The 19,502-nt window shown below is 40.5% G+C and overlaps 1 protein-coding gene across 1 annotated transcript in view; it reads left to right on the top strand.

The window, feature by feature from the left end:
- The first annotated feature begins 935 nt into the window (after positions 1-935).
- The window catches only part of RIC1 (RIC1 partner of RAB6A GEF complex), a 71,736-nt gene continuing 53,169 nt past the window's right edge, over positions 936-19,502 (top strand). Inside the window, exons 1-3 of the mRNA XM_089489999.1 lie at positions 936-1,268; positions 9,781-9,888; positions 17,819-17,895. Coding sequence (XP_089346125.1) covers positions 1,128-1,268; positions 9,781-9,888; positions 17,819-17,895 — 326 coding nt within the window. The 5' untranslated portion in view covers positions 936-1,127. The remainder of the gene's footprint in view (positions 1,269-9,780; positions 9,889-17,818; positions 17,896-19,502) is intronic.

Here is a 19,502-nt window from a genome sequence, read left to right as displayed (position 1 = left end):
GCAGGGCCCTCCCTGAGCAAGAGCAGCGCCCTCCAGGAGAGAGGAAGGCGCAGCAAACACCCATCCGCCTTGGAAGACAAGGGCAGAAAGGAGCCAGGCCAGAAGGGGGAGGCAAAGGCTGGAGGGGTTGCCAGCCTTTATGGCCGCTCTGTTCAGGGCCTGAACCTCTCCTCCAAAAGGAAGAACAGTTCCCCCTTCCTTCTGGGGGAGAGGCCTTGGGCTCCTCACTGCTGCCCATGCCTCCTCCCATGGTGCCACCCAGTCTGGCCCCTACCCTGCCCCCCTGGCCTTGGCACAGGCAGCCATGCGTGCTTTGGTTTCAGAACACGGTTGTCCCTCCATTTCTGCAGATTCGTTCTGGTTTGATGCGGATAAGGTTTAGACAAGCAGGGTCGGCCTCCCACCCACATCCTCACCGAGGCCGACCCTGCTTAGCTTCCCAGACCAATGCTGCCTCCTTCCAGAACCACCCACTCCCTGCTTCTCCCCTTTACACGCAACGCTACGTCACGCTTTCCCCGCCCCTTTATGCAAATATACCCCTCGATCAGCCGCTTTCCACCGTCCGAACGCTACGTCACGTTGTCCCCGCCCCTTTATGCAAATATAAAAATAATCCCTCCTTAACCCATACCGGAAGCCGACGCTTTCTCAACCTCTCCTCTCTCTCTCTTTGCGTCTCTATCATCTCCCGGAAGCTTCGTGACGCAACTTCCGGCTTGAAGCGCGCAGCCAATGGCAGCGTCCGTTTTGACCCCTCCTCTTCCTCCTCCTCCTCTTTCTTTTCCCCCGCCCCGCAGTGCCGAGTTGCCACTTCTGACTGAGGGCGCTTCCTTTCTGTGTCTCAACTGCCGAAACAAGAGAGAGATGGCGGCAGGAGGAGGAGTGTGGCGGCGAGAGCGCCGTCGCGAGCACTAGCCTTCCGTGGACCTCCAAAGGGTCCTCCGCGAAGAAGGCGAAGCTGTGGGCATGAACAGCGGCGGCGGCGGCGGCTCCTTCTTCTTCTCCCTCTCCTGCTCCTCCGTCCTGCGTCCCTCGGGGGCTCCCCTTCGCTGATGCCTGGGGCTGCAGCCCATCTGGCCGCGCCTGCCGCCTAAGGAAGGAAGGGAGGAAGGGAGGACGGCGCCATGTATTTCCTGAGCGGCTGGCCCAAGAGGCTGCTGGGGCCCCCGGAGGCCCTGGAGCCCCCGCTCCGCATCCAGGCCGACCCGCGCAGGGCTTGGTTCGCAGTGCTCTCCCGCTCCCAGCTCGGCCTCTGGCACAACCGGGTGAGTGGAGGGAGAGCAGGGGCGGCGCTCCTCAGAGAGACCCCAAGGAGGGCCCTGATCCAGCCCAGCCCCGTCCTGCCATGCAGGAACTCCCCATCGAAGCGTCCCTAATGACAGAGGGCCACCCAGCCTCTGCTTAAAGGCCTCCAAGGAGGGACTCCGCCATCGCAGCTGGGGCTTCTTCCACTCTATCCATATCCCCAAGGGCTGACCTTATGTGGGCTACAGACCTTCTTGTCTGTGAGGTCCCTGGTAAAGAGGTGGACGTGAAGCCGTGTTGTGGGTTTTGGGGGCCATGTGGCTGTGTGCTAGAAGGGCTCATTGCTGACGTTTCTCCAGCCTCTGTGGCATCCGGCGTCTTCAGAGAAGGCTGGCATGGAGGAGAGTGGGGTGTATCTCCTGTTGGTTGAGGGGAAGTGATTCCATGTGGATCCATGTGTTGCTCTCTCCTTGAATGGCAATGCGCACCCCCAGGCCTTGCCCTTCAGCAACAGGACAATGCACGCATTAACATGCAAACTGCTTCCTCTCAGCCAACAGGACCCCACTCTCTTCCATGGCAGCAGCGTTCTCTGAAGACGCCACAGATATTGGTGAGACGTTGGGAATAAATTCTTCCAAAACATTTCCGCACAGATCGAAACGCCCACAAAAACTTCCAAGGTGTGTTTTGTGCCTTTCGGTTGGCGCCAGATAACAAAACAAAAGGTATTACTGGGTCTTGGTTGTTGTTGTACTTGGCTGCCTCACCCTCACAGGATGTGGACTGATTCTCATTTTGATATAAGCCACAGTCTCTTTGTCTCTCGCCCACACCGTGGTTAAGCCAGGACGACTTCAAGGGACAAATGTCCTCACTGCAAAGGAGCACAAGGCACTGGAAAATGGATGCTGTTCAAGAAGAATCATAGACTCTTAGAGTTGGAAGAGACCGCAAGGGCCATTAGGTCCAACCCCTTTATTCTGCCATGCAGGAACTCTCAGCCAAAGCATCCCCAATGACAGATGGCCATCCAGCCTCTGCTTAAAGGCCTCCAAGGAAGGAGACCCCACCACTCTCTGAGGGAGTGCGTTCCACAAACGGAGGACATGACCAAATAAAAGGTCAAAACGCTAAAATATGCATTCATGCTTCTTAGTCCTGCTCAAAATGGAGGGCATTTTGGAATTCCTCCTGGACAGAAGGCTGAAATGGAGGACATATCCTGGTAAAGGATGATCTCTGCTCACCCTGAACACAGCTGTTGTTGTTGTTGTTGTTGTTGTTGTTAACTGCCTTCGAATGATGACCCTGTGACTGAGACATCTCCAAGGCGCTCTGTCCTCCACTGCTCTGTTGTTGATGTTGTTGTTGTTGTGTGCCTTCAAGTCATTTCAGATTTATGCAGCCCTAAGGTGATCCTATCATGGGGTTTTCTTAGCATGCTTCTTCAGAGCATGTTTGCAGTTGCCATCCTCTGAGGCTGAGAGTATAACTTGAGTCATCCAGTGGGTTTACATGGCTAAACTGGGATTTGAACCCTGATTTCCATGGTCATCGATTAATGCTCAAAGCATTACACCACGCTGGATCTTTGCTGCTCTTGTCCTATAGATTCATACCCCTGACCTCTTTAATTGAGTCCACCCGTCTGGAGTGTGGTCTTTCTCTTTTTCTACCTCACCTTTCCAGCATTATCACCTCTTCTAATGAATCTTGCCTTCTCATGTAGCCAAAGTACAACAGCCTCAATTTGATCATCTTAACTTCCCGTTTGGGCTTGATCTTCCTGGGACCCATTTGTTTGTCTTTTTGGCTGTCCACTGAATCCTCAGCGTTCTTCTCCAGCTCCACATCTCAAATGAGTTGATCTTCTTCTTATCCGCTTTCTTCACTGTCCAGCTCTTGTATCCATACATGGTGATAGAGAATCCAGCGGCTTGGACAATTCGTACTTTAGTGTTCAGTTGTATATCTTTAAGATCTTTTCTAGTTCTTTCGTAGCACAGTTTTCATAACACGGCTACCCCGGATATGCTTTTTGGCATTGCCTAATTTTTTATGGTTCCGGTCTCCTTCCAAGTATTTCATTTTTTAATTTCATTATTATTTTTTTGGTCCAGCATGTAAGTGTTCCAGTGTGAGATTAAGAGAGCCACAGCTTGGTGGATTCAGCTTCAGAGGTTGGTGGCCCCTTTTTCTTTTGAAGGCTTTAAAATACAAGTGGGACGGCCGCCTGTGAGGACGCACTCTCCGTGGATTAATCCTGTAATTTTTGGGGAGACGGTTGGACTGGGTGACCTTTGGTGGTTCCTTCCAGAGCTGTCTTTCTCTGATCTCTGTGGCTTATGGTCAGATTCTGATAATCTCCCTCCTTCTTCCCTTTCCAACAATGAATTAGGACATGTGTTTTTTTAGTTTAGTTTACCTTTCCAAGGCAACTTAATGGGCACTTGCTCTTTAAATACCACCTCATTCTGATAATCTCCCTCCTTCTTCCCTTTCCAACAATGAATAAACTAAAGAAACAACAACCCAAAAACATACACATAGAAACTACATTGTTTTTCTGTGTTACAGGTATAGAGTCTATACCTTCAGTACAAAGAGGGGGGAAAGACAACCCACCTGCATCTTAGTTCTGATTTGTTTTGGTGGAGAGATTCTTGGCAACATTTCATCTAGCCTCATCCCTTTATAGTCACAAAAGAGGCTGGTTTTGAAGTGTTCCTCACACAAGTAGCTCTGGAAATAGTTGTGTTTTTCTCTGTTTCTTTTACGGGATCTAAAGTTTCTGATGCTCAGTTCCTTTTTTTTCTATTTTTTTTAGCATAAACTATTAGGATGTTCATCTGCTCCCTTTTCTGTCATCCACTGCTCAATAGTACTGACTTGAATACATACCAGTTCCTATTCCTAATAATTGTTTACAAACTGCTTTCCCCTAAACTCCTCAGTTCCTGGTGGTTATTGTTATTTTACGTACACTTTTGCCAAAGTGATGGTTGCTCTTCATGAATATGTAGACTTGATATGGGAATGAAAATACTGAAAGAGCATCATATCAAGCATCTGAAGTTTGCAAGATTTTTGTTTGTTTGTTTATAAATGGTTATTTAGTCATCATAACCCAGTGGAGAGAAATGGGGGTATGGGGTTACATAGGTTTGTGTTCAGACACAGCCAAGTAGCATTTGCTAATTATACAAGAAATTAACACTTTCCTATTTGAATTCTATACAAGGAGCGTCTTTCAACCATGACTTAATAATGACAGTTCTTATGTCAGTGTCTCTGGTGTCCAGGCTCACTTTACAGTATTCATGCTGTAACAAAATACTCCTCTGTTTGGATTTCAACAGGTAAAATGTAATGTATCTCTCCCCCTGCCCCCACACATAGAAGTTGGCTTCTGGTATCCCTTTGCTATGTTGGCCCAGCATTAATGTCAAGACATTGATTAATTTTAAAAAGGGCAATCATTGAAGCTGAATTTCATGAGCCTATGATGCAATATTATTTTATGGGGACACACTGTAACTTGTAGTACTGGTTGAGCACTTATCAGCCTTTGAGGATGGTGGTTCAAAAGATCAGACTGCCAAGTAGGTTGGCATGAAGCTGCCACGTTTCCAGACTGTGGTCTTAAATATATTTCTGAGTAGCACCCAAATGACAATCATTTGTAGTAGTGTGAGCTGTTATTATTAGGGAGAGTTTTTATAACACTTTTGGTTGCTCCATACTTAAATCACATACACCGATATTAATAATAATAATAATAATAATAATACTTGCATTGGGAGATATCTGGGATATTTTGTAACTCAGATGACAGTTTCACTGTATGAAGTATTAGGGTTTAATGTATGCATCTTGTATTTCCTGATGCCAGTGAGAATTCCAGTCCTCCTCCACATGAAGTCAGCCTATTGAATGATCAGAACAAGTCAATTCACCAGTATCCCACCTCCCACTACACCAGCATTTAGTGTTGTTTTTGAAGCAGTGGATTTGTTCAGACAGGTTTTTGTTTTGTGGTCCTGGCTGATTTTTTGAGGGGAAAGGTTCATGGATGGTGGTTCAAAGTCGATTACAATTCTTGTGAATGCCACAGAATGCCTAAGTTGTAGATCTTTTTCTTTGTGGATTGTGCACAATTGGGTCCCCAAAAATGACTGGAGGATAAACATCCCATTCTGGTGTACATGGATTGGGTGTGGGTATGGGGAAGATAGAGAAATAAGTTCATAAAATTAAAATGATTTGGGCAAATTGCCTGTGAGGGAAGTACATTTGGGGTTATTTAGTTAGAGAAAAAAGAAAGACGTTTGAGGACATTAGAAAGTTAACATTATAGCAGGCTGAGAAACCCATCTGTTGCAGTACAAGACCTTGAGATTATAGATCAAAACAAAGAGCAGGTTCAAGATGGGCAAATGTCATGCCCCACATAAGAGAATGGTAGCTTCAGAATTGAGTTTGCAAGACCTGAGCAGTAGCTGAAGACCAGAGATCTTAGAAGTCTCATTCATAGGGTCACCATAAGTCCTCATTGATTTGATAGCAAACAACAACAGCAACAAGGCTTCAGGATGGGCAGCCTTCACTGCTGCAGGCTATGAAGATGGCGTCAGCTTAAATGGCTTTAAGTAAGTTTAGGATATGATTCTCTGTGTAGTTACTTAAAAATAAGCCCCCCCCCTCATTTAACATAATTAAATTTTGTGTAATCATGGTTAGGTTTTTATTTAATTTAATACTGTTTTGTATGCTGTTTGTAAAGTTGAAAACCTTCCCAAATTAGTACCAAACATATATAAATGACAATAAAATGCCAAAGCAGTGTGGCTGATCATTGCTGGAAATGAAATGCTAGATTTGATGGACCTTCAATCTGATCCAGCAAGGCAGTGCTTGCATTTTTATGCCAAGCATGGCCTGTGGTTTGTGTTGAAGTAAAATGTTACTTCCAGTTTTCAGCTTGTATATTGGTGTATTTTGTCCTGTTTACATGCTGGTGCCTTAGGACTGAGATGCCAGCATGTTTTTCCAAGTAGAAAAGGTCTGTTTGAAAGTTACTTCCTCCCTGAAATGTGTATCTTGTCCAAGAAGTTTAAACTTGCTTGGAATAATAACCTAAATAATACCTTCCAAAGCAATTTTATTTTCTGAAAAATGTTAGGTTTCTGACTTCTGACATCTGTGAATGATTGTCTATGAACATTGATGGTATTATAACTATTTGTAGTATAGAAATAGCCTCCATATTAATAAGGAACTACCTTTAGCATTAAGAAGGGCATTATCTTTTCTTTAATTTAAAAAATAACCTTAATCTACTGCTATTTTATCCAGAATTTTCCCTTTATTACACAGATGCAGCTAAGATACTAGACAGTAGCAGCCTGATATCTCAGACTCCTCATAGCTCTGAAGTGCCAGTTGTGTTTAGCATAGTTCATGCACAAATGTAGAAGGAGCCATAGTTGAGTAGCAGAAGAAATCGCTGAATATGTTCTAAGAAGTAGGACAAGGAAGAACCTCTGTAGACCTTGGACATATTAACTTAAAACCAGTAGCATTTGTAGTAGCATCAATTAGGTAATACATAGTTGGCATTACTCCACGATGAAATGCTCTTTGACCTCTGGGTTGCTTGTTGTGTCTGCAGTCTCCTGAAATCTGTTCTGGAGTACTAGAGAGCCATTTAAAACAGTTTGGGAACTGCAGGCCAATAGGAAATCACCTTTCTTCCTGTTGTGTTGATGCAAACCTCCGCTGAATCAAAGAGCATTTTGTCAGCAGAGCGACACCAATCAAACACAACTCATACAAGCAAACCTTCATTTGTTTGTTCAAATGAATGCATTATTGCCCAAACAGTTTTGCACACCTTACTGGTTTCCTGTGGTTGCTTGGTGGTGGTGCATATTCTGTGACTGCTTTTGCTGTAAGTCTCATAGTGCTGGAGGCAGATGAAAGGCGGGTGACACAGTTACAAAAGGAGCTGAGTGGTCAAGCCTATTGTGGCTTGTATCATGCTGCAGGGTATGTAAGATCTAATGCCTGTGTGGGTGGGACAGGACATCATTAAGTCTGGAGTGAGCTTGCATTGTTTTATCTGGCACATTATAGAAAGTGCTTGGCTTTAGACACTACTTGGTTTTATAGGCAAACAGTAATGGTTAATGTGCTTATTATGCTACTGCTGCTAATACTTATTTAGCAGCTGAAAGTTTCCAGTCATTAATAATGTATATTTAATTTACTGTACAATTAATAGAATAGAAAATTGCTTTGAATGGTGAAGATAATTGTCTGTTCTCCAGGGCTAGAATATTTTAGCTAAAGCAGCATCCATGTGCCTGGTAAGCGGGACCAGATGAGGCAGCTCTGACATGGTTGCTTTTCAGAATCTCCAAATATTCATTACATTACTGAGTCAAATTGCTTTGCAAGATTTGAAATTGCTGTGATAGGTCTCAGGATGTTGCATGTGGAACTATGTACGTATAGTTCTTCCATTTGCAGTGCTATTTTGTGTAGCACAAGTAGCAGTTCTGGTGCTGTTGTATTGGGATCAGAAGGAAGATCAGCTGGTGAGAGGAACTAAGTATCAGTAATAGTGCTAACTTTTAAAACCTGGTAATTTCAAATAAAGTTGTTCATTCTTCTGGCTTTTCAATTAAAGAATACATCAGTTTGACATACCTTTGCAAATCGTCAACAAAGGCAAAAAATACAAAACTAGACAAGTTAGGGCTATGCTTAATTTAATTTACCTAAGTATGATTTCTGAAAGATAATTACAATTACAATTAATTCAGGAGTGAAGTGTTTGCAGTTAACATTAAAATGTGTCGGTTGGCATAGCATATATTGTCTTTCGAATGTGAAAAACATTGGATTGAAAACTGTATAGGCAACCTGTTTTATAAATGGCAAGAAAAATGAGGGTTTTAAAAGAAAACGTGTAGAGGAGAGTTGGGTAACCATGGCTTTTTGGATATTTTTGGACAGCTTCTCTCATAATCTCTTCCTATGGTCTGTGCTGGCTAGGTTTAATGGGAACTGTAGACCAAAAACATCTGGAGGGTCTCAGTGGCCAATCCTTGGTTTAAAACTTCAGTGTACAATATGTTCTTTCCCACTCCAAAGGTTCACAGCTTTCTTTCCTCATTCAGTCTTCAGTCGGAAGGGTACTGTGTGTCAGGTAAAACATGATACAGTATTAAATTTACCTTTTTATGCATCTTTAGATAATTTTGTTCTCCTACCAAATATTATGAAATTACTGGCATTTGTTTATAAAATTACTGGGTAGACTGATATACAAAGGGATCTTGTAGAACCTTTGAGACTAACATAGAAAAGCATTGGAAGCATAAATGATCTGAAGAATAAGCCTATGCATACTCATACAAACAGTTCATTCATATCTATATAGGTCTGTTCCTAAGCACTTCACTCCATGCTTCTGATGAAGTAGACTTAAAACACCATAGAAAGACTGATGTACAGTAGGTCCGCCTCTTATGCGAGGTGCATGCACGCGGTGGTGCGGCGGTGCACATGCCACAGGCGCATGTGTTATTGTTTATATTGTCGCAGGGCTTCCGCATAAGCAGGAAGCTGCGTACAGTGCAGCTTCCTGCTTATGGATTCCTTGTGGCTAGGAGGAAGGTACACTTGTCCCTCCACATTTGTGGCTTTGATTATTCATGGATTTTATTAATATATTCTCTCTAGGAATATCTAGTTCCTCCAGCGCAACTCTATGGTCAACTTTAACCAAACGCCGCACTGAAGGACCTAGAGATTCCTAGAGAGAACACTCCACTGGGCATTTGTAGCTCCTCCAGTGCAATTCTGTGGTCAGTGTCTGGCAGAGATTCCTATAGAAGTGTTCTCTCAGGTAAAAACAAAGTTTTTGTTATTTGTAGTTTCTCCACATTCACGGGAGTCCTGTGCCCCTAACCCCAGTGAATGCCGAGGGATGTGTGTATAGTTTCACAGAAAATTACCTCCCTCCTATTTCAAACTGCATAAATTTTTTTTTTAAAGTGACATGAAGTATGAGGTTATAGATATTGGGAGCTAGAATACTATAATGATTTGGATATGGGACTAAGGCTCTGGAAAGCCACTTGATAACCTTGAGTAAGTAACATTTTCTCAGACTAAGAGGAAGACACTGGCAAATCCCTTCTAAATAAATCTTTCCAGGAAAACCCTAAGATAGGATTGCCATAAGTCAGAGTTGACTGCGGGGCACACAAGAGCAACAAAAATAAGTATAAGAAAAGGAATAAGATATACCCAGCTTGAGAAGATAAAAACTGAAAATAAAATACTTTTTGACATAGCGAACTCCTCTTTGAGACTATAATATATTTTTATCATTTACAAAGCTTTGCTACATCTGACTGACAGCTACAGCAGTGAAAGTAATATTCAGTTGTTTTAAATTATTTAAGTGAACTTTTGAAAGGGAAATTTAACTATTGTATACTCTTTCTTTCCCCTCAGCCTAGTGTGTTAATTGTAAGCTACAAAGAATCACAAAAAGCAGTATCACAATTTGGGCATTATGACCAAGCTGAATGGAGGCCTGACAGCACCATGATAGCTGTTTCGGTGAGTAAAAATGTTCCTGTTAAAGCATTTTATGATACATATACTAATAAATACAGTTCACATGTACTAGTAAAACTGACCTGCCTTATAGGCTTGTTGTAAGGATTACTAAAGTATATGTGAAATGCTTTGAACGATGTAATATTTTATTTTATTACTTTCATCTGCAGCAGAGGAAAAAGATGGTATAGCAGGGCCCACTCCATTGAGGCAGCAGAGAGTTTTGTTATATTTGCCTCCTTCCCTCTAAACTGTCATCTTTTAGTTGCCATTCAATACTGTTAGGCAAATATTATATGCATGACAGCAAAACCTTCTCTACTAGCTCAATTTGTTTTGTTTGACTGAATTGTTTCAGTTCAAATTGGTCATTCAAGTTGGCTTGTTTTCCTCTTTCTTCCCCATCCTTTTCCTCACCTTTCTGTCATTCATTTAGATTTTAAGAGGGCAGGGACTATCTTGTTCTTAATATGCATACAACACTTAGCACATTTCAAGCGGTCTCTAAATTAGTGTTGGGGTAAAATAATGTTTAGTATCCAACATGTTGTAAAATGGAGACTGTGTTTAACACTCATGCAAAATGTGACATAACAAAGATACAGAGCTTAACATAATATGTTCTGGTTCTAGTGCAATGTAAAAATGCTCTTTATCTACAGGAGAGTTTGTAGTTGTACAGTCAAAAGTACACAAACAGTCAGAGCAAGAAGACACATGTTCACATGAGGTGGGTTGTTTGTTTAGATCAGCTGTATGTCCTGTCTGTATCTGACTCAAAGAATATACTTCATGGATGAATCCAGAAAAGGTTTATTGAAGATTAGGTTCAACACACTAACAAGTTCATTGCAAGATGTGAGGCTACAGCATAGATTTCAGTTTTAAGAACTCCCCACCAATCACTCTCCCCTACCAAAGGCCTGCATTCTTTCCCACACAGTACTAGGCAGCTAAATGGTCTTGAATCTCACAAACATCCTGCAGCTGCTTGCCCTTACCAACATACCAGGACTATTCCAACATTTATTCAGAGCAGCTAAGCAAGCTTCTGCATGGCTGAGAGGCCTTAGTCTGTGGCCTCTCTGACAAGCTGCCAGCCCACATTTTTAGCAAACAGCTCTAATTGGCACAGTTCCTGTGCCTTAAAAATACTAGTAGTACTGTCTGAAGGCCTGTATCTTCCCATATTAGCCTGCTTGGATTTTAAGATTGGTGGAGGATGGTCTCTCTGGGTCCAGCCACTCTCACATACTCTCCTTGTGGAAATAAAGGAGAGGTCCTTGTCAGGACCGATGCACTCAAGCTCTGGAATTTCCTGCCTAGAGTGACAAGGTGAATATTTTTTTATCCCAAAATGCTTTTGAGAGTTTACTGTTTTATAATGAAAGGGCTTTTAACAGCAGGCTCTATTATTTTTTCTTTCCCTATGTTTTAAATGGTGTTAATTCTTAATTTCATTTCATTAAATAATAAAACATCTTTTTTATGTGTGCTTTTACTTGTACCTTTTAATTTTTCTAAACCACTTCCCCTGCTCTGGGAAAGTAAAAGGTAAAGGTTTCTCCTTTGATGAGGTTGTCAAGTCATAGAAGGGTATAAATATAAATACGACAGTGATCATACTACTACTACTGTTGTTATCATCATCATCTTTATTAACTTTATTATCACTCTTTCCTCCTAGGATTGGGAGTCAAGGTAATTCATAAATCCAGATGATTACAATGTGCTTTAAAATATTTTTAAAAATCAGTAGAATTAAACTACAACCATATTAAAACACTTTAAAAAGTGTTTTTGTACAGTTTAAAATAATACAGGAGCCACTAACTTTAAAGCCATCAGTTCTAAAAACCTGTTTGAATAAAAAAGCCTTCATTTGTTGAGAAAAGGACAGCAAAGAGAGGCTATTCTAGTCCCTCTGGAGAAGAGTTTCAAAGTCTAGGAGAAATAGAGCTGGTTGTCATCATCATACTGGTGGCACTGAACCCCAAATCTCTGGATGACCTTTCTCATATGTTTCATCACAATAGCATGAGGGACAGAAAGGAGCCCTGAGGGACCCCACAAACCAAAGGACCTGGATAGGAATCCCCCAATGCCACCTGCTGGGGCTTTCCCCTCTAGGATGGAATAGAGCCACTGTAACAAACACTGTCTCTAAGTTCCCTCTCTGCAGTGTGACCTAGAAGGATACCATGGTTGATAGTATGAAAGCTGATGAGAGATCCAGCAGAACTAACAGTGACATACTTTCCCCTATCCAGTCCTGGGTGTAGATTGTCCACCAAGGCAACCAAAGCCATCTCTGTCCTGTAACCATGTCAGAAGTCAAATTGAAATACTATTTTTTTAAAAAAAAATACACAGCAAGTGGCTGAAGCAAAAAATTGTTTACAGTTTTTCAGGTGTCAAAGTTGTATAATACCTGTCTGTACAAAACATAATTCTGAGGTGCTAAAATATCCTGTCATCATGGAAGAGAATCCAAGGAGAACAAATGTAATTTTAAAAGAAGTATGCTAGACATTTGTATTTTGGCTTTGCATTTCAGCTTTTACAGCTGCTTAATATTTCAAGATCGAATGCAGTGTAAAGATTGCTATCCAGGTTATTGTTTCCTCTTCACATATTAAAAATGTATGCAGAAAAGTAACCAGATACAGAGAAGCATTTCAAAAGCATGTACTGAATAAATGACCAGTTAGACAGCAGACTTAAGACAAGTGCATGGCCTCATAGTTTTGACTGTTTGCTCTTGCAAGTTTTGCAGCTGAAATTTGGAAAGTAGTAATATTAATGAAGCTGAGCTATTCTGTTACAAGGCAATGCATTTTGGGGCCATTTATAATATAAATGTGAATAGAGAAAGGTAATGTAAGGAGGTGTGTCTAAATATAATACTGAACTTTGATGAAGAAATCTTCAGATATGACATAAGATGTAGATAAGACATAGATGCACCATGGAGGATGGTATGCATGTTGTAAAACGTATGTGGACAGCACTTGGATCCAGGGCTGGGGGAGTAAGGAGTAACAAAATATATTTGTTACTCCTTGTTTCTGTTACTATATTGTACATGCAAACACCAAAAAACAATTGTATTATATTGCACTGAGGAAGGGACTGGGAGGCAAAGAGAGACACACACACGCGCACACACACACACACACACCCTAGCCTTGCAAAGCACCGTTGCTTTTCCCCAGGGCTGGGAAGTAGGAGTAAGGAGTAAAGGAATAAGAGGTTTTTACAGGAGTAGAAATAACATTAAGAAAAAGTATCTTACTCCGGAATAGGATAAAGAGTCACCCCAGAATCAGCACTACTCCCCAGCCCTGCTTGGATCACATTAGTGTGGCTGTGAGTGATATCTGGGTATCCTGTGTAGTCTCTCTTGCACAATTGATTGCTGATGGGATCATCTGAGGATAACAGCCTGGGAAGTGGCCCTGGAGATTGCAGACTGAGGGGTTAAACTGGGAATATCCCTGATCCTTCTTCTAATACTAGAACTCTGCTTAGCAGTACTTGATCATTCTTTTGTATTCTTTTGCGGTTATTGTAGTTTTAATTATCCCAGGAAATGATACTGATAATAAACCTGACAGTTCTTTTCTATTGAAATTTGAGCCAGCTAGGGAAACAGTGAGTCTGGGTGTTGACAATTCTTCTTAAGATCAAAAATGTGTCGTGAAATTAGTATAAATGTGATTTTAAAAAAATATAGAACTCTTATTTGCCTTTTGTCTTACACTTTTGGAAACATATTCAAAGACATCCCACTTGATTTTCTCCCCTCCATTGTAATTGTTAATAGGTGAATTAAATGCATTTTTAAATCAATCTCTAAGGCTTTCTGCTACACAGAAATGTCACGACAAATGCATGTTTGTCCAGTTCTGAACTATTTGATCCATGCATAACATTTCTTTCTTTGCTAATGGACCACATCTAGATTCATGGTTGCCATTTTAAGCAACTACTCTGTTCCTGTATCTTATTTCAGTTTTGAATTTTTTTCACTTAGCAAATAATTTTGCAATAAAGTAAAAGAATACAGTGGTTCATGAGAACTCTCAACCAAACAGCTCATTTTATGTTTGGACATGAATGTTTAAATATGCAAAGAATTCATAAATGCCATAGATGGTTTCAGTTTCATCAAATAGATCCTGGTGCAGCTTGAAAGTAAATATATTTCAGAAAAATTCTCCTTAAGGGCTATAACCAGTCCTAGCCGCTAATGTGTGTGCTTGAGCCTTTAAGTTGCCTGTTGACTTATGGCCACCCCTTGCTTTATGCACTCAATCCTTTTGAAGCTGCAGCCTTTAGGTGCTTCACAGCTAGTTTTGTTAAGCACCAAACTTGATTCTTAATAGTCTTCTTACTGATTGCATTCCAAAGTACTGTCTTTATAGGATTTTAAAATAAATTGTTGGCAAAAACTGCTAATGGATATCCTAATGAAATTCAGACTTACGGTCTGAAATAGTCTTTATTCCAATGATTGCTGAGTAGATGATGAAACATAGTATTTTAGTTTTAGTCCTCATCGATTGCATAGAATAAAGGCGCATGATTGTCCAGTAAGCAGATTAATGTAATCAAGCAGGAAGATTAGCTTATTTGCATAAATAATTATGTCAGTTTAAAGTTTGGATTGCATTGGTATCGATATTTTCTCCTAGTGTTTCAGGTAAAGGAGCTTGAGCCAGTCTTCATTTTTCAACCTTTTTGATTATCAAAAGGGGTTGGGGGTGGGTAGGGATGAACATTGGATGTTCTGTCTGTTGCTACTTAGCCTGTATCTATGGTTTTTGCTAAACAAGCAGTAATAGATTAGTATTGGATTTAATTACTTCATATACCAAAAACATTTGTTGAAGTTGAAATTTGACTTTTACTAAACTATGAAACATTTCCAGGTAGTGTGTGACTGTTTTTGTTTGGCATCTGATATTTGACCTGATGCCTGTTAGTTGATGTTTTTAACCTGTTGTTTGCTTATTTTATTAGCTTGTATTACTATCTACTGTTATATGCATTTGTTATTTTTAGATTGTATGCCACTGGCAGGTTTTATTATTCTTATCGAGTTTATCCATTCTATATACAGCGCTGTGCAAATTTACAGCACTTTATAAATAAAATGTAATAATAATAATGTAGTGGTTTGTGTTTCTACAAATGTTTTCTTGAAATAGCATAGGTATAAAAGGTGTGTTTTTTCTGCCGTGTAATCATGTATTTATACATGTACCACATTTATGCATGCTATAAAGATTTTCAGTCAGTGTTAAGTAATTGAATACAAAAAATAATTATTATACTGCATTGCTAGATGAATTAAAGCATAAGGCATGAGAGAATGTGGTGGTACATAATAAGATTTCACCATTCAAGCACATAGTTAAATATTAAAATGACCCTGTTTCTGGGGGGAAATGGGGACTGTATCAGATACCTAAACAGTATTATAACTGTAGTATGTTGCTGGTGAGCCACCAATACTAAGAACTGAAGTTTTTGGGCACTCATCTAGAGTGCTGCCACATAACTGTGTGTTATCATTTTTTGCTCTTGAGATTACAATGGCACTGATATAAAACAAAAAAGGCTAAGTTTTTCACAGCACATGTGTTACTTTTAAAGTACTCATGCCCCACAAGTACAGGTGGTGGTCACTCCCCCAACACACAGGAAGCTGGTTCTGGGCAATGGCAAGATCTACAGAGAGGAATAAGAGAATTGGAAGCTTTTGTCACCAGCAAGCCGTCAGTTTTTGGACACAGTTACTGAAATTTAGTGACAGCTTGGTTTAAAACTGTGCATCTTGGTAAAAAAATAAAAGGAACTGTTCAAAAGATTGTACAGTCAGCCATCCATACCCATAGATTCTGTTTCCACGGATTCAACCATCCATGGCATGAAAATATCTTAAAAAAACCAAAAAACTGAACCCAATAATTCCAAAAAGCAAAGCTTGATTTTGTCATTTAATATAAAGGACACCATTTTACTACCCCATTGTATAAAGTATAATGAAATTTGAGCATCCACTGATTTTGACATCTATGGGGTGGGGGGGTCCTGGAACCAGATCTCCAGCAGATACCAAGGGCCCACTGTAATGATAAAATGTAGCTTAGCTGTGACTAGTTCACACTATTTTTATGTTTTTATTTTTTTATTTTATAAATCAAAATATTTTAATATATATTTTTGATGGCAGTGTGAGCAGAAAGGCATCTTTTAGGATTATCAACTTGCATGGAGGAGGAATTCAAGAACATGTTTTGCCTGCTAATGTTACAGTGATAGTATTGTATAGTGTTGTCTTACTGTTTCTACTGGCAGAGGAACAGACAGTGAGTATAAATTATTTAAAAGTAGCTAAATAGTAAGGAAAGCATGTTAGGAGTAGTTAGGGTTTCTTTAAAACTAGGATTGAAATTCAGTAGAATACAGTGGTACCCCGGGTTACGAAATTAATTCGTTCCGCCGCCGCTTTCGTAACCCGGAAACTTTCGCTAGCCGAATAGCCCATAGGCGCTAATAGCGAAAGCCGCGATTCCGTGTGAAATCGCGCCGAAAAGCACCAAAATTTTTTTTCGTAAGCTGGAAAAAAAAACGTAACCCGGAACAGTTTTTTTCTTTGGGATTTTTTCGTATCCCGGGAATTTCGTAAGGCGGTGCTTTCGTATCCCGGGGTACCACTGTATAATCCACAAATTGTAGTGTTCTTTTTTTGCATCTCAAGAAGAAATGTAACAAAATGTATTTCTGTTCAACATTTTATAGTTCTGTTTCTTAAACTACAGGGAGACATGTTACTGGGCGGCACAGCTTGTGTGAGAAGCTAACAAGTGTGCTTTCCTCCTTCTGTAGTCAGTTGCAAAACAGGAAACCATGCCTGGAAAGAAATCTGAAACCTTTAATTTTTCCCTTAGCCTTGCTGATTCAAGAGGCATATTCAGCTATTCAGTGCCTTAAATGTCCTGTATAAAATGCATTTTCTCACTTAAGAAGCTGCTCTTTATTTCTGTTCAGATTCTAAACATTGATATGCCAGCCTCAGTCACATTTATATCATGGAATATACTCTCTAAGGAAGAGTTCATCTAAGACATGCAAACTTATAAATTAATAATTAAACAGCACTAGAAATAATACTGTTAGATGAACAGACTGTGATATGTTTGAACAAAGGAATGGATATTTTAAAAGCCATTATATTTTAAGCTATGCTATTGTTCTTCATATTTTTTTGTTTCTTGCTGCCACTCTTCTAAATGCCAACTTCATTTTTCTGAGTTTGCAGAGTTAGATCTGCACAATGACTTTTGTAGGTCATGGAGAAAATGTGTATGTTCTCTTTGGAAGGAAATGTAAACATGAGTAGTAGAACTTAACATACCTACTGAATATGTATTATACGTAACTTAGAAAACATCACTGTATTACTTATGAAACTTTTAAAAATGAGAAACTATTGTTTCCTGGTACACAACTGACCCAGTGTTGGTCTTGGGCTCTTGTGCTTCACTTCTTTCTTTTATACAAATGAAACTGTCAACTTTGATTTTAACCATCCACAATTCTACACTATGTCTAAACTTATGATGTGTTTGAACTCCTGGTAGGATAAACAAGGATCAAAATGCATACATGTCTGGGTTTAAGCTTTTTGATAACAGTTAAATGAATACATTATTGTGTCTTTGTGTGTGTGCACATGCATACCTTTACTTTTAACTAGTGCTCTTATCTTCATTGCAGTTCTGAAAAATGTATTATGCATTCTTTGACTATCATATTCCACATATTTTAAACATGCAATTCTTTGAGCTAGTTCTAGCTGAAATGTACAGGGTAACTTTTATACATACATATCTTTGATTTTATACATCTTATATTTCAGACTGCAAATGGATACATCTTGTTTTTTAATCTTCCATCTTCAAGAGACAAGTACCTTTATGAGCCAGTTTATCCCAAGTAAGTCTTTCCATAAATGCTTCTTTTCTTTTTATTATACAACACTAAAACAGGTTGTTGTTTTATCATGGAAAGAAAGCTAAGAACTGTGTTAAATACAGTTTGGTGCTTGGATAATGTGATTGAGAGCATTGTTGCTGAATGTGGAGAGTTAAGTAACTGAAACAGAACATATTTCACTGGGGAAAGCATTCAAATAATGGGACTATGTTTGTATGAGGTTGTACAAATATATATGGAGCTGTTCGACAGTGGAACACTCCCTCCAGATGTGGTGGAGTTTCCTCCTTTGGATGTTTTTAAACATAGGCTGGTTGGCTATCTGTTGGGAGTGCTTTGATTGTGTCTTCCTGCATGGTAAAAGGGGGTTGAACTGGATGGTCCTTGTTTTCTCTTTCAATGCTATGATTCTAAGAATGCGAAAACAAGCAAACAAACAAAAACCCTGTTACATCCGGCTATCTACTATTCTCCCTGATGAGGATGTACTGTCAGTTCTTTGTTGGGCTGGAGAGGGGTGTAGCTAGTATATGGATAGGGGGTTTACAGAGATCACATGCTCTGGACTGGCATGAATGGGAAAGATTTTAACTACAAGAGCTGCTCTGATGAGAAGGTCTCTTTCCAAGAATTGACCTAGGTACTTCTCCCCCTCCTTCCTCAGAAATGTGCCTTCCCTATAAATAATAAACTAAATCCTATCCTAACCGGTGATGGTTTGGGAAAAGAGATGACATCTCACCATCATTAATATAGTAGGAAGAAAGAAAAACCCCTACTGCTATTGCAAAGAAGAAACTATTAACCTCACTCAGAGGAGACTGTTACTGTACCAGAGACTGAGAGTTACTGTACTGAGAGGAGGCTATTTAGAATCTTGAGAGAGAGACTATAAACAGTCTCCAAGAGCGAGTGACAGGGGTCACATGTTTAGATAGAATGAAATAGATAGAGGGAAGTCCCTGTCTATCTAAGGAGGGAAAGGAGAATGCAACACATAAATTTTCCAACACTAACTCCTTGCTCCAACCAGTCAGTCTGTTCCTAAATGGTGCCACTGTGATCCACAGAAGCGATGCCCAAGCCTCATAAGAGTTTCCCAACCACACCTCCACTAGTAGTGAAAGATGCAGTTTAAGGGAGCGAGCTCATGTGGGCAGTTGAAGAGTGGGAAACACCACCACACAGAGCAATCAGTGAGGCTCTGCAGTGATTTCAAAGGACCATGAAAAAAGAAGTTTCATACAACCCACAGTACCACCATGGTCCTAAAGGCTCTTAGTTCCCCTTGTCTTTTTTTGCATGTCAGTACTTTGACTGAATCCCTCCCCCTTTCTTTTTCCCTCACTGCTGCCCTGGATCTTTCCAACCCCTTTGAGGGGGGCAGAACTGCCCACTTTGGAAATCATTGAACTAGAATAGACCTGAATAACTTGGCAGTAGGTGGGGGCCAAAATTTAAAACAGGCTAAACTTCTTTGGGCCACAGAAACAGTGGAGGGGCCTTGCAAGATGGGTGTTCTTCCTCTGCTGCTGCCACCGCCTGGCCTTCTCCTCAGGACAAGACAGGGTACTGGAGGAGCCTTGCAGGGCAAGCATTTACCCATC

This window comes from Sceloporus occidentalis, unplaced genomic scaffold (assembly GCF_023333645.1).
Source record: "Sceloporus occidentalis isolate IW3139 unplaced genomic scaffold, rSceOcc1.0.p SCAF_1, whole genome shotgun sequence".
Taxonomy (NCBI): Eukaryota; Metazoa; Chordata; class Lepidosauria; order Squamata; family Phrynosomatidae; genus Sceloporus; species Sceloporus occidentalis.
Note: the sequence above shows the minus strand (reverse complement) of the source record. Positions and strands in the feature narration are given on the sequence as shown.